General features: G+C 47.7%; 14 protein-coding genes across 15 annotated transcripts; 11 read left to right on the top strand and 3 right to left on the bottom strand.

Annotated features, from left to right (window-relative positions):
* The first annotated feature begins 412 nt into the window (after nucleotides 1-412).
* On the top strand, nucleotides 413-3,768 carry ONS95_012318 (uncharacterized protein). The gene is made up of 5 exons (XM_058505943.1): nucleotides 413-2,208; nucleotides 2,265-2,342; nucleotides 2,396-2,999; nucleotides 3,053-3,416; nucleotides 3,465-3,768. The coding sequence occupies exons 1-4, from the start codon at nucleotides 1,938-1,940 to the stop codon at nucleotides 3,390-3,392; spliced, it is 1,293 nt and encodes a 430-aa protein (XP_058358466.1). The 5' UTR covers nucleotides 413-1,937; the 3' UTR covers nucleotides 3,393-3,416; nucleotides 3,465-3,768.
* Nucleotides 3,769-4,810: 1,042 nt separating this feature from the next.
* Nucleotides 4,811-7,527, top strand: ONS95_012317 (uncharacterized protein). Its single transcript, XM_058505942.1, has 6 exons — nucleotides 4,811-5,636; nucleotides 5,782-6,201; nucleotides 6,251-6,449; nucleotides 6,519-6,625; nucleotides 6,698-6,846; nucleotides 6,896-7,527. The coding sequence occupies exons 2-6, from the start codon at nucleotides 5,814-5,816 to the stop codon at nucleotides 7,109-7,111; spliced, it is 1,059 nt and encodes a 352-aa protein (XP_058358465.1). The 5' UTR covers nucleotides 4,811-5,636; nucleotides 5,782-5,813; the 3' UTR covers nucleotides 7,112-7,527.
* Nucleotides 7,528-9,386: 1,859 nt separating this feature from the next.
* ONS95_012316 (uncharacterized protein) lies at nucleotides 9,387-10,228 on the top strand (the record flags this gene model as incomplete). The annotated part of the gene is made up of 5 exons (XM_058505941.1): nucleotides 9,387-9,419; nucleotides 9,468-9,704; nucleotides 9,897-10,054; nucleotides 10,143-10,169; nucleotides 10,222-10,228. 5 exons carry the CDS (start codon nucleotides 9,387-9,389, stop codon nucleotides 10,226-10,228), a joined length of 462 nt encoding a protein of 153 aa, XP_058358464.1.
* Nucleotides 10,229-10,289: 61 nt separating this feature from the next.
* On the top strand, nucleotides 10,290-10,792 carry ONS95_012315 (uncharacterized protein; the record flags this gene model as incomplete). Its single annotated transcript, XM_058505940.1, has 2 exons — nucleotides 10,290-10,423; nucleotides 10,453-10,792. The coding sequence occupies 2 exons, from the start codon at nucleotides 10,290-10,292 to the stop codon at nucleotides 10,790-10,792; spliced, it is 474 nt and encodes a 157-aa protein (XP_058358463.1).
* On the top strand, nucleotides 10,793-11,539 carry ONS95_012314 (uncharacterized protein; the record flags this gene model as incomplete). Its single annotated transcript, XM_058505939.1, has 1 exon — nucleotides 10,793-11,539. The coding sequence occupies one exon, from the start codon at nucleotides 10,793-10,795 to the stop codon at nucleotides 11,537-11,539; it is 747 nt and encodes a 248-aa protein (XP_058358462.1).
* Nucleotides 11,540-11,983: 444 nt separating this feature from the next.
* On the top strand, nucleotides 11,984-12,217 carry ONS95_012313 (uncharacterized protein; the record flags this gene model as incomplete). The annotated part of the gene is made up of 1 exon (XM_058505938.1): nucleotides 11,984-12,217. One exon carries the CDS (start codon nucleotides 11,984-11,986, stop codon nucleotides 12,215-12,217), a length of 234 nt encoding a protein of 77 aa, XP_058358461.1.
* A 1,573-nt stretch (nucleotides 12,218-13,790) lies between these two features.
* ONS95_012312 (uncharacterized protein) lies at nucleotides 13,791-14,457 on the top strand (the record flags this gene model as incomplete). The annotated part of the gene is made up of 1 exon (XM_058505937.1): nucleotides 13,791-14,457. One exon carries the CDS (start codon nucleotides 13,791-13,793, stop codon nucleotides 14,286-14,288), a length of 498 nt encoding a protein of 165 aa, XP_058358460.1. The 3' UTR covers nucleotides 14,289-14,457.
* Nucleotides 14,457-16,583, top strand: ONS95_012310 (uncharacterized protein). 2 transcript variants are annotated; one of them, XM_058505935.1, is made up of 7 exons: nucleotides 14,457-14,728; nucleotides 14,903-15,076; nucleotides 15,200-15,495; nucleotides 15,544-15,745; nucleotides 15,794-15,897; nucleotides 15,946-16,082; nucleotides 16,131-16,583. In XM_058505935.1, exons 2-7 carry the CDS (start codon nucleotides 14,955-14,957, stop codon nucleotides 16,272-16,274), a joined length of 1,005 nt encoding a protein of 334 aa, XP_058358458.1. In that variant the 5' UTR covers nucleotides 14,457-14,728; nucleotides 14,903-14,954; the 3' UTR covers nucleotides 16,275-16,583. The 2 variants fall into 2 exon arrangements, with proteins under 2 accessions (XP_058358458.1, XP_058358459.1); XM_058505936.1 differs by having other exon boundaries at nucleotides 14,457-15,495.
* A 26-nt stretch (nucleotides 16,584-16,609) lies between these two features.
* On the bottom strand, nucleotides 16,610-17,132 carry ONS95_012309 (uncharacterized protein; the record flags this gene model as incomplete). Its single annotated transcript, XM_058505934.1, has 1 exon — nucleotides 16,610-17,132. The coding sequence occupies one exon, from the start codon at nucleotides 17,130-17,132 to the stop codon at nucleotides 16,722-16,724; it is 411 nt and encodes a 136-aa protein (XP_058358457.1). The 3' UTR covers nucleotides 16,610-16,721.
* A 982-nt stretch (nucleotides 17,133-18,114) lies between these two features.
* On the bottom strand, nucleotides 18,115-21,573 carry ONS95_012307 (uncharacterized protein; the record flags this gene model as incomplete). The annotated part of the gene is made up of 5 exons (XM_058505932.1): nucleotides 18,115-18,625; nucleotides 18,685-20,696; nucleotides 20,747-20,951; nucleotides 20,998-21,027; nucleotides 21,075-21,573. 4 exons carry the CDS (start codon nucleotides 21,571-21,573, stop codon nucleotides 20,237-20,239), a joined length of 1,194 nt encoding a protein of 397 aa, XP_058358455.1. The 3' UTR covers nucleotides 18,115-18,625; nucleotides 18,685-20,236.
* On the top strand, nucleotides 18,765-19,874 carry ONS95_012308 (uncharacterized protein; the record flags this gene model as incomplete). The annotated part of the gene is made up of 3 exons (XM_058505933.1): nucleotides 18,765-18,999; nucleotides 19,058-19,396; nucleotides 19,465-19,874. The coding sequence occupies 3 exons, from the start codon at nucleotides 18,765-18,767 to the stop codon at nucleotides 19,872-19,874; spliced, it is 984 nt and encodes a 327-aa protein (XP_058358456.1).
* Nucleotides 21,574-22,360: 787 nt separating the features above from the next.
* On the top strand, nucleotides 22,361-23,713 carry ONS95_012306 (uncharacterized protein; the record flags this gene model as incomplete). Its single annotated transcript, XM_058505931.1, has 4 exons — nucleotides 22,361-22,543; nucleotides 22,601-23,116; nucleotides 23,164-23,498; nucleotides 23,551-23,713. 4 exons carry the CDS (start codon nucleotides 22,361-22,363, stop codon nucleotides 23,711-23,713), a joined length of 1,197 nt encoding a protein of 398 aa, XP_058358454.1.
* A 459-nt stretch (nucleotides 23,714-24,172) lies between these two features.
* On the bottom strand, nucleotides 24,173-25,021 carry ONS95_012305 (uncharacterized protein; the record flags this gene model as incomplete). Its single annotated transcript, XM_058505930.1, has 1 exon — nucleotides 24,173-25,021. One exon carries the CDS (start codon nucleotides 25,019-25,021, stop codon nucleotides 24,173-24,175), a length of 849 nt encoding a protein of 282 aa, XP_058358453.1.
* Nucleotides 25,022-25,707: 686 nt separating this feature from the next.
* ONS95_012304 (uncharacterized protein) lies at nucleotides 25,708-27,881 on the top strand. The gene is made up of 3 exons (XM_058505929.1): nucleotides 25,708-25,909; nucleotides 26,007-26,504; nucleotides 26,592-27,881. Exons 2-3 carry the CDS (start codon nucleotides 26,438-26,440, stop codon nucleotides 27,452-27,454), a joined length of 930 nt encoding a protein of 309 aa, XP_058358452.1. The 5' UTR covers nucleotides 25,708-25,909; nucleotides 26,007-26,437; the 3' UTR covers nucleotides 27,455-27,881.
* The last annotated feature ends 11 nt before the right edge of the window (nucleotides 27,882-27,892 follow it).

The raw sequence follows: 27,892 nt of genomic DNA, 5'->3' as shown, positions 1-27,892 counted from the left end.
AGTGATTTCCGTGTCACCGCTTTTATTATTATTATTTGTCCCGAGGTCGTGGTGGGCAGCGTGTAAAGAGACAGACAGGGAGGGTGATTGTGCAGCATGGACCAAGCCTTCTCGAGTCCACAACTTCACCCACCAGCCCAGGGGAATGCCTACCGAGTCCGTTTCAAGCCATTATTACTAGGAAGACATTTGACTGCAGCATGAGAAGCAGCACATGCACATGAACATGAACATGAACCATTGGTAAATCCATCGGCGTTAATAATGGCATTATTGCCTCTGAAGGCCTAGACCGCAAAGTGCAAATATCTCGTAATGTCGTCGCAAGGCAGGGGGGACCATCTTGGCATCTAGTGGGGTGAGCATCAGGAATGAGGGAATTTTGGTGTTTTTATTACGATATTGATCCACCGCAACCATCCCTCACCTGTGATTGAGACGACGAGGATCCAGCCGCCAGAACCGCTGGTGACGCTGGGCGGTGGACACTACTGGACACTACCTACTGGACAGGCGAGACAGGCACATGGGGGTGGAGACAAGAGTGGGTGAGTTGGAGTGGGAGTGGATACGACGTCCAACGCTGCCTCGGGATTTGTTCTAGTGTTGAGCTAGAAGGTTGGTGGATACCGAACAGATGAATGGATGCATCTTCCAAGCCTTTCACATCCGGATCTGGTGGGGCATACTGAGAAATGCCGGACGCCGTGGTAGTCCCGAGATTTGGGTCGGTCCCGCAGTCCAGATGAGGCTCATGGGCGCGTGTGAGGGAGACGACGAGACGTGAATAATGGAGTCAAGAGACCGGATGGGGTGGCGAGGGGAACCGTTGGGGAGGTTGGGATGCCATGTGATTGTTCTGGATGTGGTTTGAGACGAGGCAATGAAAAAACCAAGACCGGCAATTGCAGACCAAATTAATGAAGAGGAAAGGCAGACGGAGAGCCCGATCACTCCCGTGTCAAGTATTCGCGGCAACACGAACTGAGGCTGAAATGTTGAGGCGGCTTGGGATGTCGTCTCTTTCTTGCCTAGGATGCGCGACACGAGGCGAACATGTGTCTAAACAGAGCCGGCGTGGCAAGATGACGACGTTTTCGGAACGGGGAAATCCCTTTTGATCGAAGGCTTCGATCTTAGCCGAGCTCAGAATCGGGATATTCCCAGGTGGCGAGATTGAAGGAGAAATGGACTTTGATGCAAGTTGGAACGGATGGTGCGGAGGACAGATTGTCTCGGTTAGGATGAACTCCATTTCTAATCGTGGACAATAAGTTGGTCAGAAATGGGAGAAATACGGCAGATGCGGACTGGGAGACGTCAACAGAGAAACATGTCACCGTATATCAGAATGCTCTCTCCATTCAGGGGGTGGCGATTCACGTGTATTTTTCGGCTAAGTTTTGTTTTGTTTTGTTTTGTTTTGTTCTGCTTTGCACCCGACACGACTTCAGAGCTTCCAGCTGGCTCTGAAGTGAGATCCCCGAGGCCAAGTTCATGAGAACTTTTGTTCTGTTCTGTTGATATGTCAATTGTTCGCGCTTAGCATTCAAGGTGTCCATTGACAAAATTTCTGGAGACACCTTGCAAGAACACTTTTTATCTCCATCTTTCAAATCTCTTCAGATGATTGTCGTATACATGATCATAGGAAGACAATTTTAGTGAGATATTAGCGCAATCAAAGTCAAGGGCGGAAGAGCGAACACTCTTTTATCAACATGGCACATGACCTCACTCTCGCTAGGTCATGTTTACAAGGTCCCAACCGGTGATGTCAACAACCATCGCCGCTTTCCCCATGACTTTCTAGCCTCGCGATCTTGCAATCTTGCAACCACTACACGACTCAAAGTGATCTGTCTTTCGTTGACGCTCCCCTCAGCTCCCCAAACATTGTCGAGATTGTTCTTTCCAACTCTCCCGACTCCCGCGAGATGACTCGACTGTTCGATGGCATCGACGATGTGTCCGCGCGACTGATAGTTCAACTTCAGCTGGAAGATAGTGAGAAGATCACGTCTTCAATTCTCAGTGCCCAGCCAGGAAAGCGCATTGAGACTGAGCATCAACCAGGCTTGATGGCGGTGCTTCTCTTCGAGGAAGACATGCAGCGGAACGCCTCTGTCCTCCAAGATCGTCGTTTGGCAATCGCTCTGGCTGGTAACGTTGCTCCACGTACCAACATCCGCCGTACCGCCACTCCAGGTACATCCATCCTCTGCCAGGGAATGAAGAGTTCGTCAAGCTAACACTTCCAACAGTCGAAGTTGGTCGTCGCACAAATGCGCCAGCTGGCGAGCAGGCTCAGCGTTCCACAACCAGCCGTACCGCTGCCACAGGTATGCTTTCAATGCGAAAACATTGATAGAGACAGTACTAAATGAGTTTATAGCACCAGTCATACATCCTACAAGTGGAAAGGCCAATGAACAAACAAATGCGGCTGCTCTCGTCCCGCCCCCAACCACGGTAGCAGTCGTCCCCGTGCCTCCACCAGCTCCTCGATTTCCCTGCGTAGTCTGCGAAGATAAGTTCGTGTCGAAGGATCTCGTAGCCCTCCCTTGCAAAGATAAATACTGCTTTGACTGTCTGGTCGAGTTGTTCACCCACTCCTTCCGTGACGAAGAATTATATCCCCCTCGATGCTGCAAGAAACCCATCGCTCTAGCATTACTTGGCGTCCGCTTGACCCCCGAGATTGAGAGTACCTTCCGAGCAAAGGGTGTTGAGTATGGAACTGCCAATAGAGTCTACTGTTCCGGTCGTGGATGTCAAACTTTTCTGTCCCCAGACATGATGGTTGGTACCAATGAAGCACGCTGCTCCACCTGTCAAGCCACAACCTGCACCTTATGCAAGAATGCTTCTCATAAAGGAGACTGCCCTGAAGATGAAGCTGGAAAGAAGCTTTTATTGTTGGCACAGCGAGCTGGATGGATTCGATGCCCTGGCTGTCGCAGAATGGTAGAGTTGACACATGGCTGTTTCCACATGTCGTAAGTTTGAATTCCTGGCTTTGTAAGCTCTATAGGGACTAATTTGGCTCCAGGTGTATTTGCAAGATGCAGTTCTGCTACCGCTGCGGTGCTCACCCCTGGAAGAAATGTCGATGCCCTCAGTGGGACCAAGACCGTCTCTACATCCGTGCTAACGAAGCTGTCCTGGCTCGTAATCGTGCAAATGGTGTAGCTGGACCTGCTGCGTTGAGAGATGTCATTGAAATGGCTGATCAGTTGCACGCCAATCTCAATTGTGAGCACTTTTGGTTCGAAAGCTTAAGTGGACGCAACCAGTGTCATATGTGCAACCATGTCTTGCCTGAGTTCATCTACCGATGCACTCGGTGCGAGATTCTACTTTGTAGACAGTGCCGAAGAAACCGTCTCTAAGTTCTGAGGGTTGGGGATTGGCTTGTAAGTTCTTCTTTCCAACTTTGCTTGCGCACGATTGACCAGAACTAGCAGCCATGTCAGAATTTCACGAGATCTGCAAGCTTACATACAGTAAGGCATGGTATCCATGGATTCTGGGGCAGACATTCACTTCGGTGTTTCCCTTTCGCTACTGGTTCTTTCGTTATTGGCACCTTGATAACTGCTCATCATTTCCATGGACGAATTGAGGATTCGAGTCAACTCGAATTTCGAAAAACCATGATTCTTGGCTGAAGAGTCACATTTTCCCTTCCCACTGGTACGGCTATGCGGTGGCACAGTTATTCTCGAAGCTTCTTTCAAAGTCTATATTTTCCCTCCTAACTGTCAGCAATGCAAACAATTTGCTTCTGTCCATTTTGCGCTTCATGATTTGTGAATATGCCGTGAAAGACTTTGACCACTGCGTCTTTTGAACAGCCGGCAGTCTATTCCCAATTCCCGCAGTCATATCCATCATTTTTTCTTCTCTTTTGCTAGAAGGCTTCATCACCTACCTCATGGCCATCCAACCACCTAGATCTTGCCCATAAATCTTGTACCCTACAGACTGCTCGACACCGAAATACAAAGAACCACATCCAGGAGCTAAAGATGAGTTATATAAGCCCATGGGTTGGCTTGCGAACGGAATCAAAGACGTCAACCGCGAGTCTTCAAAGACGACAACGGCAAGAAAGGTCTCGAGACTAGAAAAGAGAGACAAGCAACAAAACCCGCACTTTGACAACCCACAAGCAAGCAGCTGAGCAACCACGATGATGTTATGCCTAGCATGTGCTGACGAGTACCCCGCCCATAAAATGATTTTGCTCATTTGAAACACTACTTCTGCACGTCATGCACTACACGAATGTTCAAGTTAGCCACGGAGGAAGAATCAAGCTATCCAGCCTATCCTTCAAAGTGTTGCAAGCAGCGTGTCTCCCTAACCCAAGCTCCCGATTTCCTCGACCGAGATACTCGAAAACTGTTCGAGACGAAGAGGGGAGTCCAAGAATAGGATCTATTGCTCCAATAAACAGTGAGGCGTATTCATATCTCAAGAAAACATTGACAAGAAGAGAGCAACTTGCCGAAACTGCGAACGGAAAACCTGCCCAAGATGCACAGAGCCTGAGAATCGGAAAGAGATGTGCGCCGAGAATCAGGCTTTAGAGGATACACTAAGTACCATAACCAATAAAGGGTTGAAGAGATGTCCGAAATGTGGACATGGTATTGAAAGGAAGGAAGGAAGGATGCAACATAATATCATGAGATCCGATGAAACTACTCTTCATGGACTTGCTATCACTACGGCAGTGCTAGCCTTCACGATATGTGTGTTGGTGGATGTGATTTCTGCTATTCTTGCGGTGCTGCTACCACAGGTCACTTTTGCACTTGTTCTTTCGAATCCAGTCCGTTGGCGGGGAGAGCCAGAGGTGGTGCGCCTACAGGCCGGTCCACCTATTACAATTGGAGTCCCAGGTATCAACAATCCAATCTTCCCTAGATTTTCCAATCCAGCTGTCAAATTACATTATGGCTATTACCCCCGTGGAATGCCAATGTCTAACCGATCTATTCAGCCAAGGCGTTACGGTGCGTCGGTGGCTATCCTCATGCTCTCTTCCTGTGGATGCCAGGCGTAACGCCGCATAATCTGACAACTCCTGCATACTTCTTGCCGTCCTCTAATGAATATCGAAAAGAAACTCGTAGATCAGAGCTTTTGCAGATAAGACAGTATTGAGACGTGGGAGTCAACAAGAGAACCCGGTTTACGCTAACTTGGCCATTTCCTGGACGCAACAATGAACAACTCAACATCATTCTTTATCCAAATTCCAACAATTGTTTTTTACTGCACCCTTGAAAGGTTTCAATAAAGTCGGAAAGTTTTGCAACTGATCAAGCTTTTTGAAGTTAGCAGAAATACTACCTCCTTCTTGCAGTATTGCGGAAAAGTTCGCGAAGCTGAACAACTGCTTAACAACTATTCCCATTCACAACGACACTATTGCCACAATCTTAATCAGGCATCAACCAACGCCTAGTTTCGTTAAGATACCCTACTTTTTTCCCGTCTTCACTTGGAGAAAAACCTCAAACTCATACAACAACAACCTCTTTCAACTTCGTCTCCCCCAGCCTCGATCTCGAGCTTCATCAAGATTGCAAACCCTCATCACTCAGATCTTATCATTCAACCTTGTAAGTTTTTGCCCTGAGGCAGCACAGTGTAGTCATTTCACAATCTTCTCCCCAATATACCACCTTTCAAGGTTCAGTTCGGGAGATCGCAACAGTGACGTATTGAATCCAGATCTAGAATGCTGACTCCATAATTCTTGTACAGTTCATCTTCGGTATTCTACCTCAGTCGCTACGATGGCCATCTTGGACTGCCTACAGGGCATTGAGGTGACTGTATGGGCTGATGAAGAAGCTCTCGAGGAGTATGGCACAGAAAACGACATCGTTACTCATGCAGATCCTGCCGCCGCTGCTCATCAGCAAGCTCGAACTGTCACTAAGTACATCGAATCCGTAATTGGTACAATCTTCTGGGTCAAAGTCAATGTCAACGCCCCCTTCAAGAGCGACTGCCCAAACCTTTCGTTCCAGCTCTTCGTCGATGGAAAACGTATCCGTTGTCTTCTCATGAGTGAGAGTGAATATGCTCAAGGCAGCTGGTCTACTGTCTTTGAAGGACCAGTCGAAGGTCGAAAGTCTCACGCCAAGGTGATGGCCATGAAATTCGCCGAGATACAATCTAGTTTGTTCTTTCAATATTCAGAATGTGTACTATGCTAACACAACTTCAGCGGATAATGGAATTGATAGCAGGGAACTTAAGCAGCATGAAAAAGAGACGGCCGAAGTCGGAAAGATTGAGATGCTTGTGTATCGTAGGTCTAAAGGCAAGATTATACCACACAGTGATGGCAAGTTCAGAGGAGTCAACACTTCCAAGGTCTACCATGACAAGGTTTTGGCCAAAGATGGAAAATCTCATGGCGTAGTGTAAGTCAGTCTCAAAAGTTTTTCTTTTGACTCTATAGTCGAAGAGTCATGCTAACTAGTCTCTGATAGCCTTGGTGACGGGAAGTCTATCCGTTTGGGTCGGACTTTGCATACGGAGTTTATTGACGGCAAGGACTTTCCCATTGCCATATTTCGTTTCAAATATCGATCTGCTCGTAAGTACACTTTCTACGCCATCGATTCTATCTAAGCAGATTTGAAAGTGTCCTGACCTTAGCAACTCATAGATGCTCTTCAAACCCTCCACGTTCTTCCCCTAGAAGAAGACCAAATTGATACCGAAGGAAGCTCATCGGACAGCGATCTTGATGATGATCTCACAGACCTTACACCGAAGCAGCGAAACCAAGTGATGAAACTGCTGGCTCGGGCCAAGGTATGACAGCCTCCGCTATGGCTCATGGCTCTAATAATCATTTTGACAGGGCTGTAATAAGTTGAAGAACATCAAATCCGAGACCAAGAGTGAAATCGATTCAGCACCCACCATCAAGCGCGACCACTCCGACGACGAGAGAGATATCAAGCCCTCTAAAAAGGCAAAGTTTTCCAAGAAAAAGAAGATGCTAGGCAAGACAACAATCGACCTTACAGAAATCGACGATGAGGAAGCTGAAACTCAGGTCATCGATCTTGACTGAGTACCAGGACTCCAGGAGCGTTCACCCTTCAATTCCAAGATTGCAAGTTCAGCCAGAGTCGTGATACACCTTTTGCGTCCAGATCGCCCAGGATCACGTAATCAAGATCATTCATCCCGAGCTGTTCTCAGCAGTATTCCCAATCAACAGGCTTGAATTTTTGCGTCTATTCCAGATATTCTCTCACAGAATACCAGCATCGTATGAACAGTCAAGGCTCTCCTGACACTGTCACTTATCACATGAACAAGGATGAGGATCTTCAGGAGGATCGAACGGTAGATATTGACGAGCTGGGTTCCTCAACGAAAAGGGATGGATTTAACCCATGTTTCCTCCATTTGTGATGTAGAAGCGCACATGCAGCACAAAGCAAGCTACAAATCTAGCACAAATACGAATGAGGCAAGCTGCACCACTTCTTCTTCCCAGTGTGTAGTATGTGAATTCTGATAACTTTTGATTACTGGAAACACAATAGCTATAGACAGAATAATTGGATACTTAAGTCTTCTGAGGACTTGAGGGCGTTTTGTTTGTCCCTGTAGGTGTTGTAATATTGTATCTTTCACCCTCGAAAATATTACAGAGTTTTGCGTTCGGATAGATCAAATAGTATTTCAAATAGTTTTTAAAGCAAGTCATGTAGTTTTACCTATTACGGGTACTGTTGGAACCGAGCACTGAGTGAAGAGATCACGGAGTGATGTGAGCAGGATGTCGCGCCCTCAGCTCTCGCTTAGGATGTTCCCGTCAGAATCGGAATGATGTTCTTTGTGGTGGGTAAATATGTCACAAAATAGTTCACATGAATCAGTGCAAGCTTAATGCTCATTGAATTTTTTTTTCTTTTGCGACGCAATCCAATATCGAGGCTCCCAGATTAGTATCTGTTCATCGCCTTCCACCATATCCCATTTTGCTGCGAAAGCAAATCTTTACTTGCGAGCAGCATAAAGCCGATCGTCTCCGCCCATCTGAAGATGCTGCTCACACGAGGGACACAATCCGGGCTCCCAGAACAGGTCGAATGCGTATGCCGGACATTGTCGGGTGAACTCAAGCTGACGGTCACAGCGGATTCGGTACTCTTGACCGATGTGACCACATTCACTGTACTTGAGTATGGTCTCGTTGCACATGTTTTCTTTTCTTTGGGTTGCTGTTTGCTTCTGCCTCCTTGTTGTAATTTCTGTCGACACTTTTCGCAAGTTTGCTGCGGGTCAAGGACTAAATAGGTAGTTACTGGGGATAGCGATACTTGCCATTTGGGTCAATATGCGATTGCGCAATGCTTCATTCACGAGATGTAGTGATTGGGTCTAGCTGCGCGACATATTTCATACTTGTTGTCATCATTCACTTCTGTCACCGATTCTGGAGGGTTCGATTTTGGCGGTTTGGCAGGCCTCGAGATTCAACTCCTATTTTCTCCTCGGTAGTTCCAATCTGGGGTCGATGGAGCCGACATGGTGATAGCAGCGCTTCACATAACCAATATTTATGAAGTGAGCATCCTAGGTGAATCTTCCAGAGATAGCTTGTTGTTTCTTCATGTTTCTAGAGTAAACCATTCGGCAGATTTTTAGTCGCGGGGGCTGTGACAGACAGCCAGTCTCGCTTTAGATACCCTGAGCTCCTCAAGGATTAAGCATCTGCTCAAGTAGAGATTGGCGGTGCCACTATGATGTTAATGTAGGTATTACGTGGGAGTGGAGAGTTAGGATGCATGTCTGGGCTGACTATCTCAAACTATGGGACACCTCCCCTCCTCTCCTGAGATCCTGATAGCCTCTAGGCTAACCAAAGTGAAAAGGAGCGGACGGAATGCCATCGTGGTGAATACGATGTGGCCGGCTGAGCTTTGACAAGTCGGCAGGAAATTTTTCACACTCACCCAAGAGTCCATTGAATTCAATTCAATTCAATCAATCCAACGGCGCCGCCACATCCCACGCGTGCATGAAGAGTCTCACAGTTAAAGGATGCTCTTCCTTCCAGCCACCCTTTGATGCAAGTATGGTATCTGTGCTATCTCGCGCACGAACGTCAGCCTCTCTCCCCGTCCATTCTCTTCTTTCAACTTCAGCCTCCACTCTCTTCTCAAGCTACATCCACTGCTCCTCGATTCCAATCTCACCTGTCATTCCCTCCCATTCCTTACTTGCGCTGTTGTTTGTTTAATCATTCTTGCCAACATCCATTGACCTCTCAAGCCTGTCCGGTGCCTCTCGCGCACCGACCGTCTAGGAAGCCACAGGGCTTTGACAACGGAATGACTTCACCTTGGTCCAGTGGTCAACCGCAGGTAAGCTAGCCACGAAATCTCGACTGTACTTTCCTAACATCCAGAAAGAGCTCCAATGGAGTTCTCAACCCAGTTGTCGCCGTCGAGACGCAATGGACTGCTGTAAACACCGAAGACTTCAGTCAGCATGAAGAGCTATATGTGGCAGAACCCGATACTGTGCGCACCAATGGGTACGAAAAGAAGCTTAACAATGGCGTCTTGTTCTTCTACGATGAACAAAACCGCGCGACTTTCCTGGGAGATATCGGCCGATGGAACGAAGTTGATGCCAGCAAGGTGAACGTTCGTATCTCCGCGCGTCGACACGCCATTAGCGCACCTTGCATTACTTATACAGTAGCCGCGAGCTCCGCAGACAGAGAAAGAAAACAAGCGAATGGCGCGTGAAGTCCAGCGAGGGACATCTGCCAAGCCTGAACTTCCAGGCTGGTGACTTTAAGCAGATGACCGACCTAATCTTACCTTGATGCAAAGTACGATAATGTGTTCGGCGACCAGCAAGGCCACGGCCGCAAAGGACCACAGCGAACCGGGTTCTCATGGGCTCAGCCTCCAGAAGATATTCCTGATAGAGAAACCGAGTCATTGCTGGACAAGGCAAAGACCGCTTCACTTTGGGTTTTCTGTGTTCCGTACGAAGATCCCTTCCAGAGCGTCCTGCGCAATTTTGGGACATACATTTGCTATTTATGGTCGTGGTCAAGGGATAGATCGCTACAGAAAAGGCGGAAGAGGAGGAGTCGTTGAGTAAGTCTACTGATATCTGACCTCAGGTAGCAGTCGTACTAACATTTCCTAGTATCTAATGGAATCCGTGCAACTTGTTCAAGTTCTTGAAATATTCCATGACATTGCTGGGGCATTCTGATGGGTATCCGGCGATCTCAGTACGAAGACTTCGATGATGCCATGCTCCTTTACATCTTCAAGTACACCGAGATCGTGCGAGAGCGTCTTTTGCCTGCACACTTCGTCCGTGTCAATTCGGGTGACGATGACCAGTACGACGCGTCTCTCTCCTTCCCACAAGATGGAAATTAGGCAAGAATTCCAATGGTTTCGCGAGCGTTAACGTTGGTGACGAGATCGAGCTATTCTTCCGACCGACGAGATCAATCAACCCTGCGACAGGAAGATTACTGCCACCAGACCTTCCATGGGAGGGATTCGTCTGTGACCGTGGAGAATTGCCAGAGCACACGGGATGTCACCTGCTACGAGTCCTGCGGCCATATTTTGGCTCTGTTGCAGCCCCGACCATTGTCGCTGCCACTGACGAATGGGACAAGTATGGCGAGTTCTGTGCTGTGTATATTCGACTCAAGGAGGACACTAAGACAGTGAAAGCGCGTATTAATGCCTTTCGTTAGATGGATCCTCGCGTCACAAGTACACCCGCGGGTAGGAAGGAACTTGGTCTCGATGAGGCCGAGATGATCTATGACCACCACGATCTACTCTACAACCCAGATGACGAAGATGTCACCATGGACGATGAAGATTCTGTTGTAAAGCCAATTGATTTCACCACTCAGAAGTCGATCGTCGTTGGTCGAGAGTTGTTGGAGCTCTGGCACGAGGACTTTTTCGCTGGTCTTTCCAATGAGCAAATTCAGCGGCTCATGGCGAGTTGCACAGCTATGCAAAAGCAGCAACTCCTTGCCGTGGCGAGGAGAGTTCCTTGCGGAGTGCTACCAATTGTTGGATCAGGTGGTACGGGCAAGACAACAGTTGTGATCGTTCTCCTCATGGCTGTCTTAGAACGGGGCAAGAAGCCAGTCGTGTGCTCTACCACAAACGCCGCAGTCACCAACATCTGCAAACGCGCCCAAATGAAGAACAATGCAGACGAGTATCTTTTTGTCCGATGCCATCCAGAACATGAAGAGCATGCTCGCATCATTGGCTATCGAGCACAGAAAACTGAAGTAAAGCCTGTCGACTCCACTGTCAAGATTGACTCTACAGTAGAGGAACTACCAGAGGAGACATCCCTGGCTCACGAAATGTCAAGGCAAAGAGAGCTGCCAAGTTCCACTGGCAAGCATCGGTTGCTCGGCGAGTGCTCCAAGTTGCGGGCATCATCCCGACGAAGAACCCAAAGTTTGCCAAGATGAGAGAAGAGTTAGTGTTCTAGGGAAACTTCTTTCAAAGCCTAGAGATGAGTTCACCGATGATGAACACGCAATGATGAACGGTGAGATAACCAAAGCTCGCTGTCTTTGCGTCAGCGGCCGCAATCTTTACTACGTGTATAAATTCCAACATCGGATTGGTTGAAGGCATGGGTAAAGGACTCCGATCTTGCCATTGAAGACGATGTTGGTTTTGTAACTTGGCTGTACCTCTTGTTCCTTGGAAGGGCAGCACACCTCTTATCCCTTCAACTGCCGAAAACACACTTTTCCAGGGCATAGCACTAAAGCGAGGCGCTAAGGCTGCCTGGACGACAACGAATTTCAGCGTTCTTCGCCTAATTATAGGGTCTAGCTACAGGTGTGTTTAATACGGCAGTTGAGGGGATAACCTCTGGTGACCCGAACCAGACTGGTTCCATCATCATGTCGGTTCAGCAAAAGTTCGGCAACAAGGCAATCAACGCTTTTGGTCCTAACATGCAACAATCAGGCTTGACCGCACTCATCAATAACAACTGGCCATGCTGGCTCGTATCAGACCAGTTGCGTGTTAAGCCTGGCTTGTGGGACTTGGCAAATACTCTCATGTACGAAGGTCAGATCGCAATGCATCCTGATTCCAAATCATCTGAGGATAGCGCTGTCTTCAAAGTATAGTGCAATTCGTACTCCTGTGGGCGTTCAGGAGCGATTTGCCCAGCTCCTGGCGGTAAATTATACCCGCTGGCGATCGATGTCTCTGGAGGCTACACTTTCAGAGAGCCAAGAGGAACTTCGCGTGGTACAACTGCAAATATCCACTTTGGACTCGAGGCGCTTCTGGACTTCGTGGCTTCAAACTCATTGATCACGCCTGAGAAGATAGTAGTTCTGACTCCATACCTGAAGCAAGTTGCGTTGTGGTTGAAGGCATTAGAGCAATACCCCCAGCTCGATAGCATCCGTGTAGTTTGTCCTGAGTCGATGCAAGGTTGAGAGGCATGTTATATCTTCTGGGACATGGCTGTGGCTCAGAACGTCAAGGGTGAATATAGCTGGCTGGCAGATAGGCAGCGAGTATGTGTACCACTCACACGGCACAAGAGCGGGCTCGTCATCATCGGGGTTTCACGGATCACTAATCGTAGTCTATACTGTACAAGAGAGATGGCACTGCCGTCATGGAAGCAGACCACAAGAGAATGGTCGCTCTCTGGAAGTGGCTGAAGGACAATCGACGAGTGGTCGATCGACGCATGTTGGACATTCGCAATCCTCTTTGCAAGTTTATCACACCTGCGAGCATTGAGCGGGAGAGTGTGAATGGAGCGCTGCACAGAGAGAAGCTAAGCAGATTGTGTTCGCACAGGGTTTCGTTTGAGGGGATCACATTGGTCCATGCATTGGTATTATGGAAAACTTGGAGATATGACTGCTTCGGTCACTTCTTGTGGAGTACTTAGCATGGTGTAAATATTTCAAATCACATTCCAAGCATTCAAATGAAAAAAGAGGGCGAAGCTTGCTCATGAACTGCAAGCAAAGGGTAGACACTTTACAATTGATTTTGAGTCTTTACTGGCACGACCAGGTCAGAGCCGAAGATCTCTGTGTGAGAAACCACGGCTATTTTGAAGCGAGATGTGGCTGGCTATGACAAGAAATGCTGGTCCTACTGTAAGGAGCCTCATCATCTCAACAGCTACAGTAACTGCTGTAAGTCTAGCACACATTTCGCCTCTCTATGCACCGCAATAACTCTGCCATGAAGGGGGGCCGAACGAACTCCACCTCCGATTTTACCAAATACCACAACTGGGATGACGTCGCCTTGAACAATGGCGTCGGTTTCTTTCATGATTTCCTGCCAACTCTAGAGCACATCGACAAGCTCCAGGATCCAGCTTCCAATGCAGCCTTTTCGCGTCGGACTCCCACCCCACGACGATGGCACCCTCATTTAATAATTCTCAATGCCAAATCTGCCTGGGCTTATGGAGAATCCGCAGTATTTTCTGTCTTTCGAGGATAGTGTGCAAATCAAGTTCCATGAGCGTCCGGTCGGTTTCGATCCTGCCACCCATAGACCTCTCTGCGACGAGGACGGGTGGTGTGGCATTCTTGTTAACAGAAAGGAGCTGGAAGTGCACACCGGAACACATCTTGCGCGAGTTCAGCGAGCGGGTTTCGGTGGCATTGTCGATGACACTATCATCCCTGCTTGTGATGTTGGTCTCGGGATGCACCATATATGCTTGCATATGTCGTTCCAGAAAACTCACAGAAGACCATTAAATCCAGAATCAACGCTTTCAATAAGTCCGATCCTCGAAAGCTTCAGATTCAACCTTTGACGTGGGAAGAGCACTTCAGGCAATTCGATGAGGGCGAGCTAATCATTGGGTTGGGGTCTGATGACGGCGAAGACTATTATGAAGACGATGAACGACCTGAACCATTTGTGAAGCGTCAGCGTCAGAACAAAACTCAAACACAATCTATCCGCAAGTCTTCGGAAACAACTCATAAACAAGCTTTATCACAAATAAGTTTATGTACAGACTACTTGCCACACATATCCAAAAGTGTGGCTGCGGCAGATAACATCTCGTGCGTACGGACTTGTGCTTCAGACGTTGGGTATCCGATACCGGTATTCTTTCCGCAGTTTTCTAGTCGAATTCCGGATATGTGCCCTCAAAATTTGGCTGAGTGCTTAGAAACAGGCGGCGATGACTACGACTTCTAAAAATGATCAGATATCGAGAATATCTTCTGAATTGCTGGTGCGGACTTTTTGTTTCTTAGCTGTTGTATAATCGAGTTATGAAACAGGTCGATCTGTTATAAACATGTTAGATTGAGATGAGCAAAGAGAAAAGACAACAGGTTACGGACATGTGGGTAATGGAGTCATGAATTCTATGGTATCAGAAATTAACATCGTTATCAGGTAACCCTTGGGCCTTCACCGTTGAGTGCCAAGGCCCGGTTTCATACACACGTGATCGCCCGTTGCTCTTTTTCCGAGCGCGGTCGCGACTTTACCTTGACAACGACCTCAAATACTCGCATCTCTGTGCATCATAGGCCACCGAACAAAGCACCTGCTGTGCCGATGCCATAGTTTCTCTTCCGGTGCCCAATTTCAATCTCTGCGAGCCAGTCGAAGTCCGCTAAAGCGACAGGGTAAGTGCACGCTGTTCATTCCGCTTTACGACCCCTCGAGTCCACCCTGGTCCTTCGGCATAAGCGTCATGCCTAATTCCGTCGCATCCCATGAAGCAGCACTGGTGATTGTTCACTTGCACATTGTATGGGCGGTACCATGACTATCCTCATATGCTAACTTTCGAGATGCAGACACCCTCCCGGCTATCTCAGCCTCATTCAATCCTACACCATACTTGCCACAATGGCTATCTTCGACCTTTACCCCGGACTCGAAGTCAATGTCACCATCGATGGGATTGCGTTGCCAGAATACGACGACGATGAGGAAGAGACTCCCAAGCCCGGGCCGGTTGGAGCATATCAGTACGGACTTGGCAAGCCCGTTTCTTCTTCTTCTTCTCTGTATTGTCTCGGCAGTCGACATCCTCCTGAGAAATGCTATGAAACATTGCTGTTAGGCAATTACTGATTTCCAGCTGCGTACAGGGCATCAAGGACTGTCACCAAGTACATTGAGTCTGTCTCGGATAAGGAGTTTGCGATTGAGATCAAGCTCAATCCAGGATGTCTGATGAACTGTGGATCTTTTACAACTCCGATCACCATTGACGGGCAGCTTATGACTCGCCCGAATATCTCCAAATCATCTTATGCTGCGTACTTTTCGGGCAATACAGTTAGATACCCCATGAAACGAAAAGTGTTGGGTGCACACGTAGATGTACCTAGTAAACCTCACCACCAGCTCTTGAAAAAATTCAAGTTCTCCAAGATTGAGACATGTATAGTTTCTGGTATCTTTCTATATTCTCAAAGCTAATGTACTTTAGCTGTGGATGATGAGAAGTTGCGAGACGTCAAGGAAGACGCGAAGCGAATGGACCAAGTTGGAGAGATATTCGTAGTATTTCATCGATGTGCAGACCCAGTATCAAGCAGATCTGGAAACTCCAGACACAACGGCGGCTCGATGCCGACCGCCAATGTTCACGAAAAAGCTTTGAAGGGACAGGCTAAAACTCATACAACTTCGTGGGTCTCTTTTCACAACATGGATGACATTATGCTGATATTATATAGTCTTGGCGCAGGATCACTTGTAGAAAAGAAGCACGTTCATTCTGTGAAGTTGGATGGAGAGGATTACCCGCAGGCCATTTTCAGATTCAAATATCGGTCTAGAGGTAAGACAGGCATGTTGGAACTTCTGTCCATTACTGAACCTCCCATAGATGCACTGAAAAGCCTGTTGATCATTGAACGAACCCCCTCCCCGGAACCTGAAGGTATCTCGGTTTCCGCCTCGCCCGTCCGCCACCTCAAATCTGAGGTCGGGACGAGGGAAGGCGTCAAAACATTTCATGGAATGGTACGCAAGTGTAAATCTCTGACGGATATGTATACTGATGAACAGCAGAATGACAATGTAGGGCTGTCAGTCAAGCGAGAATGCGACGATGGTGGAGAAGGCAGCTTGCGAAAGAAGCGAAAGTCTGGACAGAGTATCACGATCGACCTGACCGAAGACACTGATGACGAGGATATTATCTGTATCAACTAAATTTGTGCCGTCTCTGGTGGCACCTATCGCATGGGCTTTGTCTTAGGACTTCACGGCGCTGTGGGTGTGTTTGCATTGGCGTCCTGGTCTGCAATTTCGGGAAGCTGCTTTGATACCCTTTCTTTTTTTTGGAGATGTACAGATCCGATTATGGGATGAATGAATCTTTGCCGGGCTGCTCAGAATATTCTGCTTTTGTACTGCTGTTCGTGGATTTTTGGCTGAAACCGTTTACTCGATTTATAGATTTAAAATTAGAATCGTAAGTTTCGCGGCACACATTTTTGCACAATCAACATCAATTCAGAGGCAAGAAACTTTTGGTTGAAGTTCCATGCATTGTTACAGGTGCGACTCCTGCCATATTTCGAAAGCAAATATACGTTCCAATGCCACGAGTGGTGATTCCAGACTGATGCCGTGAGTTCTTCCGCAACTGGGAATTCTTCAACCCGTGTTCTTTACCTTCGAATCCTCTCCAGCGACCTTCTCTCCCTCCATGATCTCGTCTCCAGCCGGCGCCTCTTGTCCATTTCCGACATCCTTCACGACCTCCCTTACTTTCACCCTACCACCGCTATCGCCTCCTCCACTCTCCACTTCTCCCATCTCCCGAACCTCCTTCTTAACCTTCCCAATCCTCATCCGCCTAACCAGCACCTCCTCACCAAAAGCTTCCAAACATGACTCACAGCGCTTCGGCTCCTTCTTCCACCGCAACTTCTGACTCGTGACCTTGAATTTCGTGCACATCTCGTCGAAGCCTCGGCCGGAAGTCTTAGCAGCGTAGCAGGTATAGATACCGCTCTTAGCAACGTGTGGACAAGTTGCGTAGGTGTAGCAGAGGAGGATGCACATTGTGAGCAATATACTGGACGCGATCTGGATTTGGGACTCGGACTGGGAAGGGAGTTGTGCTGAAAATCTTTTCAGGAGGAGTGCTTGTCGCTGGGGATGTATACTTGCTTTCTTTGACTTGATGTTTGCAGAGTCCTGTGTCTGCAGGTGTGCAGGCCTTGATGGAGGTTGATCCGTGTGGTGAGAGGCGTTGGGTCTTGTGGTTGTTAAGTGAATTTGAAATAAGGGCTGAGAAGTAAATATAGGTAACTTGGAGTCTTATAGTCTGTGATTCAGACCCTTTCAAATCCCATTTTCTCATCACGGTGTTTATTCGAAGGTGAATTCGTCTAAATCCGTCCAGGACTGACAGCCCTACTTTTGTCATGTGATCAGGTGACAAGTTTTTCTTATATTGCAAGACATGCGAATTGGATGGATCGGAGCTTCTTTCGATTGTTTGAGAATAAGCTGTTTGCTTTAATCTTTTGTTAGTCAACAAAATAAAGGAATTCTGGTAAATTTGAGTTGAAATTGCCAATATTCTCTCTTAACGCGTAGCTTTGTTGAAGGCTCAGGATCGCGCGGCAGGAAGGCAAGTGGTGGTGTGTAATCTTTTGGGATTGCAGGCTTACCTAGGTTTGGAAAAGTACAGTTGTGGTTATTGTAGTCGTATTAGACTGTTTTGTGTGCGAATGATGCGGAGATTTCGCGAAGTGTCTGGCAATGATTTGGTGAGAGCCGCTGCTGGACCGTTTTTTTAACATGATTGGGCCTTGTGTGACGTCACATCTACTCACAGAGCATCTCACTGCGCATTTTTGAGAGTCTGCACATTAACAGATGATGCCTCTTCCAATTTCAAAGTGATGGCACGACTTGGAGCTTGAAAATCAACAATGGCCTCGCTTAAATACTTGGATGACTAATATGAAGTCTCTCACGTGTCCTTTGGACATCATCTTGCTTTGAAATAGGTCCTACAAACAAAATTAAAGATGTCATTTATTTAATGGGATGCCCAAACTTAGATGGCATTGTTTAAATTATGATTTATCTATCGGAAGAGCACAATGAGCTATCTCACCTGGAAGAGTTGCCCAAATAACTCATGGCAGAAGGTATTCTAAGAGCGAAAAACCCAGGGACCGCTTGGATACCAGAATTTTCAATTAGTACGCTGTCATGTCAGTGAATTTAGTAGTCTTCTTGGCTTTGCATCTTAAGGTAGTTTCCATATATTTTAGACGGGCTCCGCGTGGGAGATAAAGAGCATCGCGGTCTAGCTTTGAACAACCAAGTAGCTCAATGAGACATATCCCTTGATCTCATTGAACCTAATTCTGACAATCTTAGAGTCTTTAAAACCTCTCTTGATCGTTTTCACTAAAAGACCTTTGTATTGTCCTGCCTTTCCCAAGAGAACCATAGGAATCTCGTTAACTTTTATGGAGGAAATTAGTTGAAAGTGTCTCCAGCCCACATTCGACCTGGAAAAGCTCAATTTCGCCTCACTATCCTAACGCTTCAGATCTCGACCTCTTCACTTACAATCTAGAGCAGAGCGACTCACTTTTTACTGCTTCCACCGCATCTCACAAATCCCAAAGACAACAACCCGTCCACACCATTTCGCTACATACCATCTTCGCAATGTCTCCTTCAGCCTACAAATACATCTATTCCAGCCAACTCCAATTCATGTTCACCTTGACTGGTTTGGTCAGCAATTCCAAGCCAGATCTAGATGGCCTCACAAAAGAACAATGTCAGCTTTGGTCTGCTGTGATCGAGAACAGAGATCGAGTCCTTCGAACAAGCCTTTATCAAGACGAAGATCCTGCCATTCAACAGTATATGCTTGAAATTCGAACTTGGAATCAATTTTGTAGGATCCTCGTCTGACGTTATGAGCTGAGGATATGAGCTGACATCAGCGCTTTTAGGGCCAAAGAGACCGTTCCCAGGCGATGAACCAAAGAAGATCGAATCCGAGAGCAACTCCCCAGTGCTTTCTCTTGATGTCAAAACCAGTCCCAAAAAGACTCCCAACTATCCCTCCACGCAGACCTCTTCATCGCCTCCAGCTCAATACTATCCCATGTCAATGGATACCAAGCTTGAAACCGGTAGTGACCAGCTACTTCATCTACTATCTCCAACCGACCACTACCTTGTCGTACAATCAGCTTCAGATGAATCGCTTCGAGCAGAGTGTCGTGCTGCCATCTTGCATCACAAAGGAGCAGACCATGTACCATATCACGGCTGGGATGATGGGACTGGTACGTGAATCGTCCTCGAGCACCTACATCCCATTCTCATCCAGGTCAAAGCTAACCCGCCCACCAAGGGCTCCCCCGCTACTCCATAGTCTGCACCGCCACCAACGGCTTTCTCGTCTTTTGCGGACCACAACAAGAGTACTTCCGCGTCCTCAAAGACCACTTCCTCTCCACCGCGCGCATCATGTACCAGCGCGCACGAACCGGTCTAATGATAGTCTGGATCGAGACTCCAACTTACAACCGCGTGATGGAGTTACGCACTAACAAGAAATTATGGAATGAGTTTAAAGGGTGCTGGGCGTTCTTGAAATGCTGGGCTGATTCTGCGGGTGAAGGACGCGCCGATAACATCGCTGACTTTTTGAGGGGTTGGAGACCAGATCTCGCGTCGTTTGATGCATTGGAATTGGAGCTCCCGCCGGTGGAGGTACATCGGCAGGTTCATCATGGAAGGAATAGAAATGTCCAAGGATGATCTGTTCTTGCTCGGGAGGGGGCAGAATATAGGGCCAGGAGAGTCTTAGGGATCCTGCAAACCTCCATTAAAGGTGTTCTGCTTAGTTCTTTCCAATTATTTTCCGCATGCTGGCGCAAAGTATTAGCATGACATGAAATACCATAGAGACTCTCAATACCACTAGATATTACAACGCTTTCGCGGTATCTACCTAAGGTGTCGCTGGGGGACCCGAACTGTCAGCAATGTGCCTAGGTCAGAACCAATGTACGAGAGAGAAACAGCAAACTGTACCGAATCGAGCAGAAACCAAGGACGGAGGCAAGGTTCCCTTGTAACCAGTAATTTTTTATTACCAGCTGTGGAACTCCCTAAGACCATTATTCTGACTCGAGAGGCTTCCTCCCGGTAATAATCCGTAGTGGAAAGTACACATGTTTCGACGAATCATAAAGTGACTTCCTGACATCGACCAAGAAGACCTCAAGAGCTTCCACCGACCACCCTAGCCCCGATACAAATGCCCTGGATGCAATATTCCTTATTCCCTCTGATATGTTCTCTCTCCAATACAATCCAGCAAGCTTGTATTCTTTGTTCTTGGGCCAGACGCCAAGGGGGAGTTTGAGTGCTACGTCTTGAACTTCAACGAAGCCAGCAGCGCGCATCTCATCTGCCAGTTTCAAAGCATTGAGATTATCACCACCAAGCTTCGCAATACCGATATTGAGATTATCCATGAAATCTCGCATGGGATATGGATCTGTCATGCTGTCATCATCACAAAATGTGTAGAAAACAATTTCTTGGAACTCCAAGTATCCACCAGGCTTGGTATGTCTAGTCAAAATGTGAGGTTTGGCTTCTTCGGACCATAGCTAGGTACTCACCTGAACGCTTGCTCCATGAGGCGAGGTCTGTTTTTGATTGTCTGGGTAACGTGACGACAATGAATATAGTCGAAGTGGTCTGCTGGATACAGCCAATCATCTTCAATATCATCAATCACAAACTTCACATTTGGTGGAACAAAGGGAGGTTGAATGGGACTGAGATCCACCCCCTGTACCGCTGCACTGGGATATTTGTCGCCCACTGTACCAGGTCAGCCCGGGAAAAGCGACAGAAATTGAGTGCTTACTGTCAATCGCCCAGATCCCACTTCCGGTGCCTGCTTCCCGTCAGCCTGATAGTTGTATATCGATCAAAGGCCATCACCTAAATCAAGAATTGATTGAGGATTATCTCCAATCGGGGCAAAGTGAAGTTTCCCGCCCATCATCATCCCCGTCATAGCATGCTTCATGTCGTCTCGATTCTGCTCGTTCTCATCATTTGGAAATGGATAGTACGTTCGATCTTTCCGAAACCCATGATATCTTAATCCATTCTCTATCACTCCATCTTTCACGCTAGATGATAGAGAGGCATCAACACTACTACCATCATCACCGTAGCCAGTATCGGCATCGCTTTCAACCTCGAAGTCTTCCTCTGTTGGCTCCAAGCCATCTCCAACTTCGATAGCTGAATTACCTGATTCCTGAGGAGTGACGGCGGCTTCGGCAGATGGAGATGCAGTTGCTGAGCGTGAAGGGTTGCCTTGCGGAGAGCGTGGGGATCTTGGTGAAGTTGGCGATGTTGTCTTAGGAAGAACATCGCTTGTTGCGTCCTCTAGCTCCTTCGAACCACCATGGCTTGAGTCTTGACTAGACATACTAGTGGCTTATGGTACTTGGGATGCGATCGGCGTCTCGAATCGTGAGTGTCGATATCTTGAAAAACAGCGGAGCGAGATTGGAAAGCAAGGGGGCAATGCTACCTTAATACCAGTAGCTCCATGATCAGGCGATTATTGTCTTATCCCGAGACAAATTCAGCCGGTCGGAATCCTCAGATAGGTGCCTTGCATAAGCAGGTTGTTACGAGGGAGGTATGCATGTGCATCCTCCCATTTTTGCAGTAAACGAGGAGGTTGAAACATGGAAGCCACGTGTGCTTACTGCAACTCTGCCGCGAATTAGGACGTATAGTTGCACCTCAAACCCGACTATGAACCATCAAATTACAGTAGTTGTCCCATCTGTGAGGATAGGTACAAAAGTAGGTAGATAGATATTGATCCGCATCCCCTTCGATGTCTCTCTTGGAATTCTTCTTCACGGGACAGTTGTCACCCCACTTCGGCGCGGGGAGGTCGCTGTGCCACAACCCTTTGTGTCAAGCATCTCCACAGCGGCAAGGGATGCGGATATGGAAGGTAACTCCGTTCCTCCGAATTATCTGTCCAACCATTTTGGATATCGGCAAAATTATTTAAACTAGAATCAAAGATAGTTCCAAATCTTGTGAGCCTATCACCCTCCTCCAAGAATGGATCCTGGGTTTGTCATTCCTTAGTGCTGTTGATGAAGCTTAGAATTTCGCACCGATATCTGCTCTCTTTCCTCGACCGAAGTAGAGTTAGATACGGATACCCTCTTTGATCGATATTGCGTTTCAAGATGGCGCCCAATAAGTTGGTCGCTTTGGCAGCCGCCGTTCGTGAAGCTCTAGCAGCACCACAAAGTCTGCTGGCAGAGTCGAAAGAAGAGAGAGAAGCACGATTGGACTTGGTCGATATGATTCCAGACTTAAATGCTGCACTCATTGGAGATGCGAATGTCCTCCGCGAATTGGCATGGTCGGTAAGCGGACACCCGTGACTTACATTCTGCACGAGAAGAGGCTCATCAGGAGTCTAGGCAGTCAATGTGGCGCCTTTGCACGCAATAAATCGTTGGAATATTGCCAAGCTCGTTCCATTGAACTCTGCTGTAACGTACAACGAACTTTCCGAGAAGACTGGGGTTTCAAAGCCGGTTCTTCAAAGATTGTTGCGGCATGCTATGACCAACAGACTCTTTTCTGAACGAGAAGGGAAGGTATCACATACGCCGACCTCAAGACTGCTTGTAGAAGATGTGAGGTTGGCCGCATTCGTTGATCTCCACACCGAGGGCGTATGGAAAACCTGGCCGCATTTTATGGACGCATACGAGCGATGGCCAGATTCGAAGAATCCAAGAGAAGTAGGATACTCTTTAGCATGGGGACGGCCAGGAGAAGTTTCATTGTATGAAGATGTCCAAAAAGATCCCGTTCGGGCAACCAATTTTGGACGAGCCATGGAACTTTTCAGTTCAGGCGAGGGGTACGGCGCTGAAAGTTTGGTTGGAGGGTTTCCTTGGGCCGAGATTGGCAATGGAACTGTAGTAGACGTAAGTACATAAGTCCAGGGCACAGTTCAGCATATTGATACGCACAGGTTGGAGGTGGGAGTGGTTTTGCCAGTGCCGCAATTGCGAAAGCTTTTCCCTCACTACATCTCATCGTCCAAGACATCGTCGTAAATGATGCTTTGAAGGTTGAGAACCCGGAAGCAAACATAGAATGGATGCAATATGACTTCAATACTCCCCAGACTGTGGTGGCAGACGTATATTTCTACCGGTTTATTTTCCACAACTATCCCGATGCCACAGTCATCAACATACTGAAGGCAGCGACTGCTGCTCTCAAACCCGGTGCAAAGGTCTTGATTAATGACTCGGGGCTGCCTGACCCTGGAGAAGCGCGATGGTACGACGAGAAAGCCGCAAGGTTTGTTAACACGGTTCCTTACTTTCACTTTGTCCCGCTGACGGATTTTCAGGAGTCTCGATGTTTTGATGCTGGCTTCAATGAATGGACGTGAGCGAAGCCAGGATGACTGGGGAGCTCTATTCAAGGCAGCAGATCCACGATACAAGTTTAATGGTGCAACATTGCCATCGGGCTCTCGTATTTTCATCATTGAAGCCGAGTGGACTGGATGAATAGAGAGCAAGATCAGCCTCGAAGATGCAGAGGTCGAGATTATCAGAATAGAACAGTTTCCGTTCGTCATTGGAGTGAGAGTTCCAACTACTTGAAGACAACATTGCTGAAATACCGCACTCCGCGAAAGATTAATCCTGGCAAGTATAGAAGAGAATGTACTGATCTGAAGGATGAAAAGGATAGATTAGGCATTTCGGCGCATTCCCCCTGGACTTCCCCTCGTAATTCACCCAATGACTGTTTCGACTTTGGGAAAAGTTTATCGCTGGACAACTGATTCTACAGTGTCCAGTCGGTGTATCCGCAACACAACAAAGCTGCTACAAGGACGTTGCTTGTCTAGTGGAGTAGGCAGCTCATGCTTCGCCAAGAGGACCTTGACTAGATCAAAGCATTATTTGGGGAGGAAAAGAGTCATTCTCGACTCGCAAGAACGTCATTCTCGGCGGTTTCTTTTATTGTTCGATCTTGCCCGGTTCAGATACCTGCAAATTCTCACGAACTACTACAATCGATCCACCTCTTCCAGAAGTTTCTGCCAGTTCTGACGATAATGATTGGAGTTCTCCAAGCGCCTTCGATTCCTCATATGGCTCAGCATGTTCGAAATCGACGAGGTAAACATGAGCAGGTTCCTTCGACCGGTCCAGGATGAAATTGTAGCGATTGACATCTCCATGAACAATATTCATGTGATGAATGTTCTCGAGGGCTTCACTGCATACCGATAGATCCTTTGCCGATGCAAAGTCGCCCTCCAACTTCTCAAGTAGCATCCCAATCACTTGTCCATTCTCCGTCACGTGTCCCAAGAAAGCAGGAGCGATGACTGGATCCCCAGGCTCTCGGTATTCTTCGATCACTGAATATATGAAGGTCTCATGCTCGATTCTAGGGATTTGCCACCGGAAACAAGCTATTTTACAAATAGCTGGAAGGCCCGAAAACAGCACTTCGTGGACTCCGGATCGGTGCCGCTTGACTTTCTCTAAAGACAGCACGTCGATGGTGTTTGGATGCCATATTGTCTTTACGGATGGCAAGACTTTGAATGAGAGATCGAATGCCAAAGAACCGTCTGGTTTGCGGCTGACTTCCATTATTGTCCAGTCTTCGTCTGGAAATTGCGGTAATTGGGGTACCAGCAAGTGCGGACGACACATGGTGTCTTCGCCAAAAATGCCGGTTGCTATTTTTACATAGTGAACTCTTTGTTTGGATCGTATGCGATAAGATCCAAAGTCTTCGTCGATTTCTTGTGATAGTATCTCGATTTCCTGGCTGGGGATTGTACGAGATTCCATCGTGGTGGGTTTGGTTGCTTGCTCAATCTGAGAACATAGTAAAGCAGTGGGAAGATAATGTACTCGTGGAATCATCAAATGTGATGCGTCTATTGATTAGCGCGGAAACAACGGTTCTGTAAATCTCGGTGTATTCTGAGGCTTAGAGAGAATAAGCTTTCGCCTTGCAGTGTTGTGGCAGTTGATTAGGGGCTGGAAAGGCGGTTAAATAAGATACTCGTAGTTGCTAGGGTTGCAGGTTTACAATAATTGGGTGCTACGTTCTCGATGATTAGCGGTAAGACTGTTATTGGTTGCAGGTTGTGACTATTATCAACATACTCTCTGAGGAGCAAGGCGGATAGATTAGGCACTTAGGTGCATTTCCCTGGGAGCTTCCCTTCGTAGGTCACCCAATGGCTGTCTAAGGGACTGCGACTTTTTCTTCTGTTCAAATCTCCAAGCTAAGTCGGCCGTGGCTCTCGATTTGTGCGTGTTTGTGAGGAATCTTGGCGGATTTTGTCGCCGGGCAAGTGATTCTGCGGTCTCTAAGAACCTCGACTCGCAAAATGAGTTGAGGTTCTGTTCTATTATTGGCTCTTGCCCAGTTCAGATGCCTGCATGTTATCACGTGAGAGCACCCTCCTTCCATTGATATAGGTAGCTCAACAGCTACTAGTCAATCTTGACCATGTAATATACAATTTATCATGTTTACCAGTACAGGTGCTTGATCTCCGATTTGGTGCCACTAAGGTACCTTGACTCCTGCTTGTGTGAGTTGGTCACGTCACCTGACGTCTAGTTCACATCTGGTTCGTACGTGGCTCCTGCTGTGCTTTCCTACCTTATCCAATAGCACTCTAATTGAGCTGGAAACATCTACCCACCTCCATACCCATGCGGCTAGTAAGCACATTTACCATAATCGGACTTATTGGCTTCCAACAGTCCGGCAGCGAAGCACCCCTTGCCATAGTTCGAGTAGCTGCCTAACCCAACGCAGTAATTATCATCAGCTTTCCTTCGCTCTTGGTCCTCCATCGCCACAACGGCAGCGTCATGAATGCCTTCAGCCGGCGCAGATATGACTTCCGTAGCTCTCGAACATAGAAATTTTTCATGACATCTACTCTAATCGGAATGAATATTGCGCCGTGTCTCCCTGCGGGCTGGCTTCAAGCCGCGGAGAGACTGACAGCTCAAGGCACAATGCAAGGAGATATGGCTTATAAAAGGATTACCTTGCTGTCAACTTTGAATCCTCGATACCGATCTCGTCTTGTTCAATTATTTTGAAGGCAGAGAACCAAAGCCTCATATTTTCTTGTCTGCATCTGCTCTCACCCAGTTCACCGCCCTGATGAACATTCACATCTTCACGTTTCCAATAAGACATATCGAAATCTAGACCTGTTGCATCCGGGTCTCTTCAAGATGCCCAAGTACGATCCTGAGAATGATATCCCAGATCTTTCTGGGAGAGTAATAGTTGTCACTGGAGGTATGTTGATGCCTCTTTGCTAGCCCGGTCATTTCGCAACACGCTTTACATGCAACTTTCCTGAACATCTCATTGACCATTCTGAAGGAACCGCTGGCCTCGGCGCCCAAACAGTGACCCTCCTGGCCGCCCACTCGCCCTCTCACATCTTCTTCACCGGCCGCTCCACCAATGCCGCCCAAAAATTAACCATAGCCCTCAAAACCGCACACCCAACCACCCCAATAACTTTCATCCCAACCGACCTTACCTCTCTCTCCAGCGTCCAAGCCGGCGCCAAGCACATCCTCTCCCTCACCACCCGCCTCGACATCCTCATCTGCAATGCCGGCGTCATGGCCCTCCCACCAGGTCTCACAGAAAACGGCTATGAGATCCAATTCGGAACGAACCACGTCGGCCACGCCCTTCTCATCAAACTCCTCCTGCCAGCAATGCTTGCCACAGCCAAACTTCCCGGTGCCGACGTCCGAGTTGTGTCCTTGTCAAGTGAAGGCAATCAAGGGCATCCCCTTGGCGGGATAATATTTAAAGACTTGAAAACGGTTCAAAACTTCCGCTTCATGGGGCCATGGCAGAGATACGGACAATCCAAACTAGCGAATATTCTCTACGCCGCGGAGCTAGCACGGCGATACCCTGATTCAGGGATCTTGTTCACGAGTGTGCATCCGGGGGTTTTTAACACGGGGTTGGTGACGAGTTTGGGATTTTTGAGTAAGGCGTTGGTGTGGGTGGGGACGTTTGGGCAGGTTAAGGATGAGTCGAAGGAGGGGCAAGGTGCGTGGAATACTTGTTGGGCTGCGACGGCCGGGAGAGAGGAGGTGGTTAATGGTGAGTTTTACTTCCCAGTTGGTGTGGTGGGGAGGAAAGTCAGGGAGAATACGAATGAGAAACTGGCGGGGGAATTGTGGGAGTGGACGCAGAATGAGTTGGATAGTTGGAATTGACTTCGATAGTTCATGAGATTGCAGCGTCTTTCTATTTTCATTCCATGAGTTGTGGTGGAAGGTTTGTTGGCTCATTACCTACCATCTTGCGTTCTCATAATCATTTAACCGAGTGTCCCCTCACATGCCTTGAGCATAGAATAAATACTCCTGCTATCAAATACACACGTTCAGTCCGTCGATATCCATGTACACACTGATAACCCTGTCTGTAAATTGCAAGAATGAGCTAGGTATGCAGAGCGAAGGTATCGCTGGGCAAGTATTGGGAGATCCACTGCGAAGGAACAATGTACATTTGCAGAGGTTTGTCTTGTTTTGCTCCTGATACCAAGCCCAAGAGGTGGCTGGTACCGAACACGCTTCCTGGTAGTCACTTAATCGTCGCTCATGCCAAAGTTAGCATTAGGTATCTTCGATATACAGTGATCAGCGGGA

The sequence above is a fragment of the Cadophora gregata genome (assembly GCF_030347475.1).
Source record: "Cadophora gregata isolate MNR1 chromosome Unknown scaffold_6, whole genome shotgun sequence".
Lineage (NCBI taxonomy): Eukaryota > Fungi > Ascomycota > Leotiomycetes > Helotiales > Ploettnerulaceae > Cadophora > Cadophora gregata.
The sequence above is the reverse complement of the archived record's forward strand: the minus strand, read 5'-3'. Positions and strand labels throughout refer to the sequence as shown.

What these genes read in the sequence shown, in the direction of transcription:
- ONS95_012304 (XM_058505929.1), top strand. Translation starts at nt 26,438, where the DNA reads ATGCCCAAGTACGATCCTGAGAATGATATCCCAGATCTTTCTGGGAGA. An exon ending in AGTAATAGTTGTCACTGGAG is followed by an intron (nt 26,505 to 26,591) that starts GTATGTTGATGC and finishes ACCATTCTGAAG; the next exon opens with GAACCGCTGGCCTCGGCGCC.
- ONS95_012310 (XM_058505935.1), top strand. Translation starts at nt 14,955, where the DNA reads ATGGCTATCTTCGACCTTTACCCCGGACTCGAAGTCAATGTCACCATC. An exon ending in ATTCAAATATCGGTCTAGAG is followed by an intron (nt 15,898 to 15,945) that starts GTAAGACAGGCA and finishes AACCTCCCATAG; the next exon opens with ATGCACTGAAAAGCCTGTTG. An exon ending in TCAAAACATTTCATGGAATG is followed by an intron (nt 16,083 to 16,130) that starts GTACGCAAGTGT and finishes GATGAACAGCAG; the next exon opens with AATGACAATGTAGGGCTGTC.
- ONS95_012317 (XM_058505942.1), top strand. Translation starts at nt 5,814, where the DNA reads ATGGCCATCTTGGACTGCCTACAGGGCATTGAGGTGACTGTATGGGCT. An exon ending in ATTCGCCGAGATACAATCTA is followed by an intron (nt 6,202 to 6,250) that starts GTTTGTTCTTTC and finishes ACACAACTTCAG; the next exon opens with CGGATAATGGAATTGATAGC. An exon ending in TTTCAAATATCGATCTGCTC is followed by an intron (nt 6,626 to 6,697) that starts GTAAGTACACTT and finishes AGCAACTCATAG; the next exon opens with ATGCTCTTCAAACCCTCCAC.
- ONS95_012318 (XM_058505943.1), top strand. Translation starts at nt 1,938, where the DNA reads ATGACTCGACTGTTCGATGGCATCGACGATGTGTCCGCGCGACTGATA. An exon ending in CAGCCGTACCGCTGCCACAG is followed by an intron (nt 2,343 to 2,395) that starts GTATGCTTTCAA and finishes ATGAGTTTATAG; the next exon opens with CACCAGTCATACATCCTACA. An exon ending in CATGGCTGTTTCCACATGTC is followed by an intron (nt 3,000 to 3,052) that starts GTAAGTTTGAAT and finishes ATTTGGCTCCAG; the next exon opens with GTGTATTTGCAAGATGCAGT.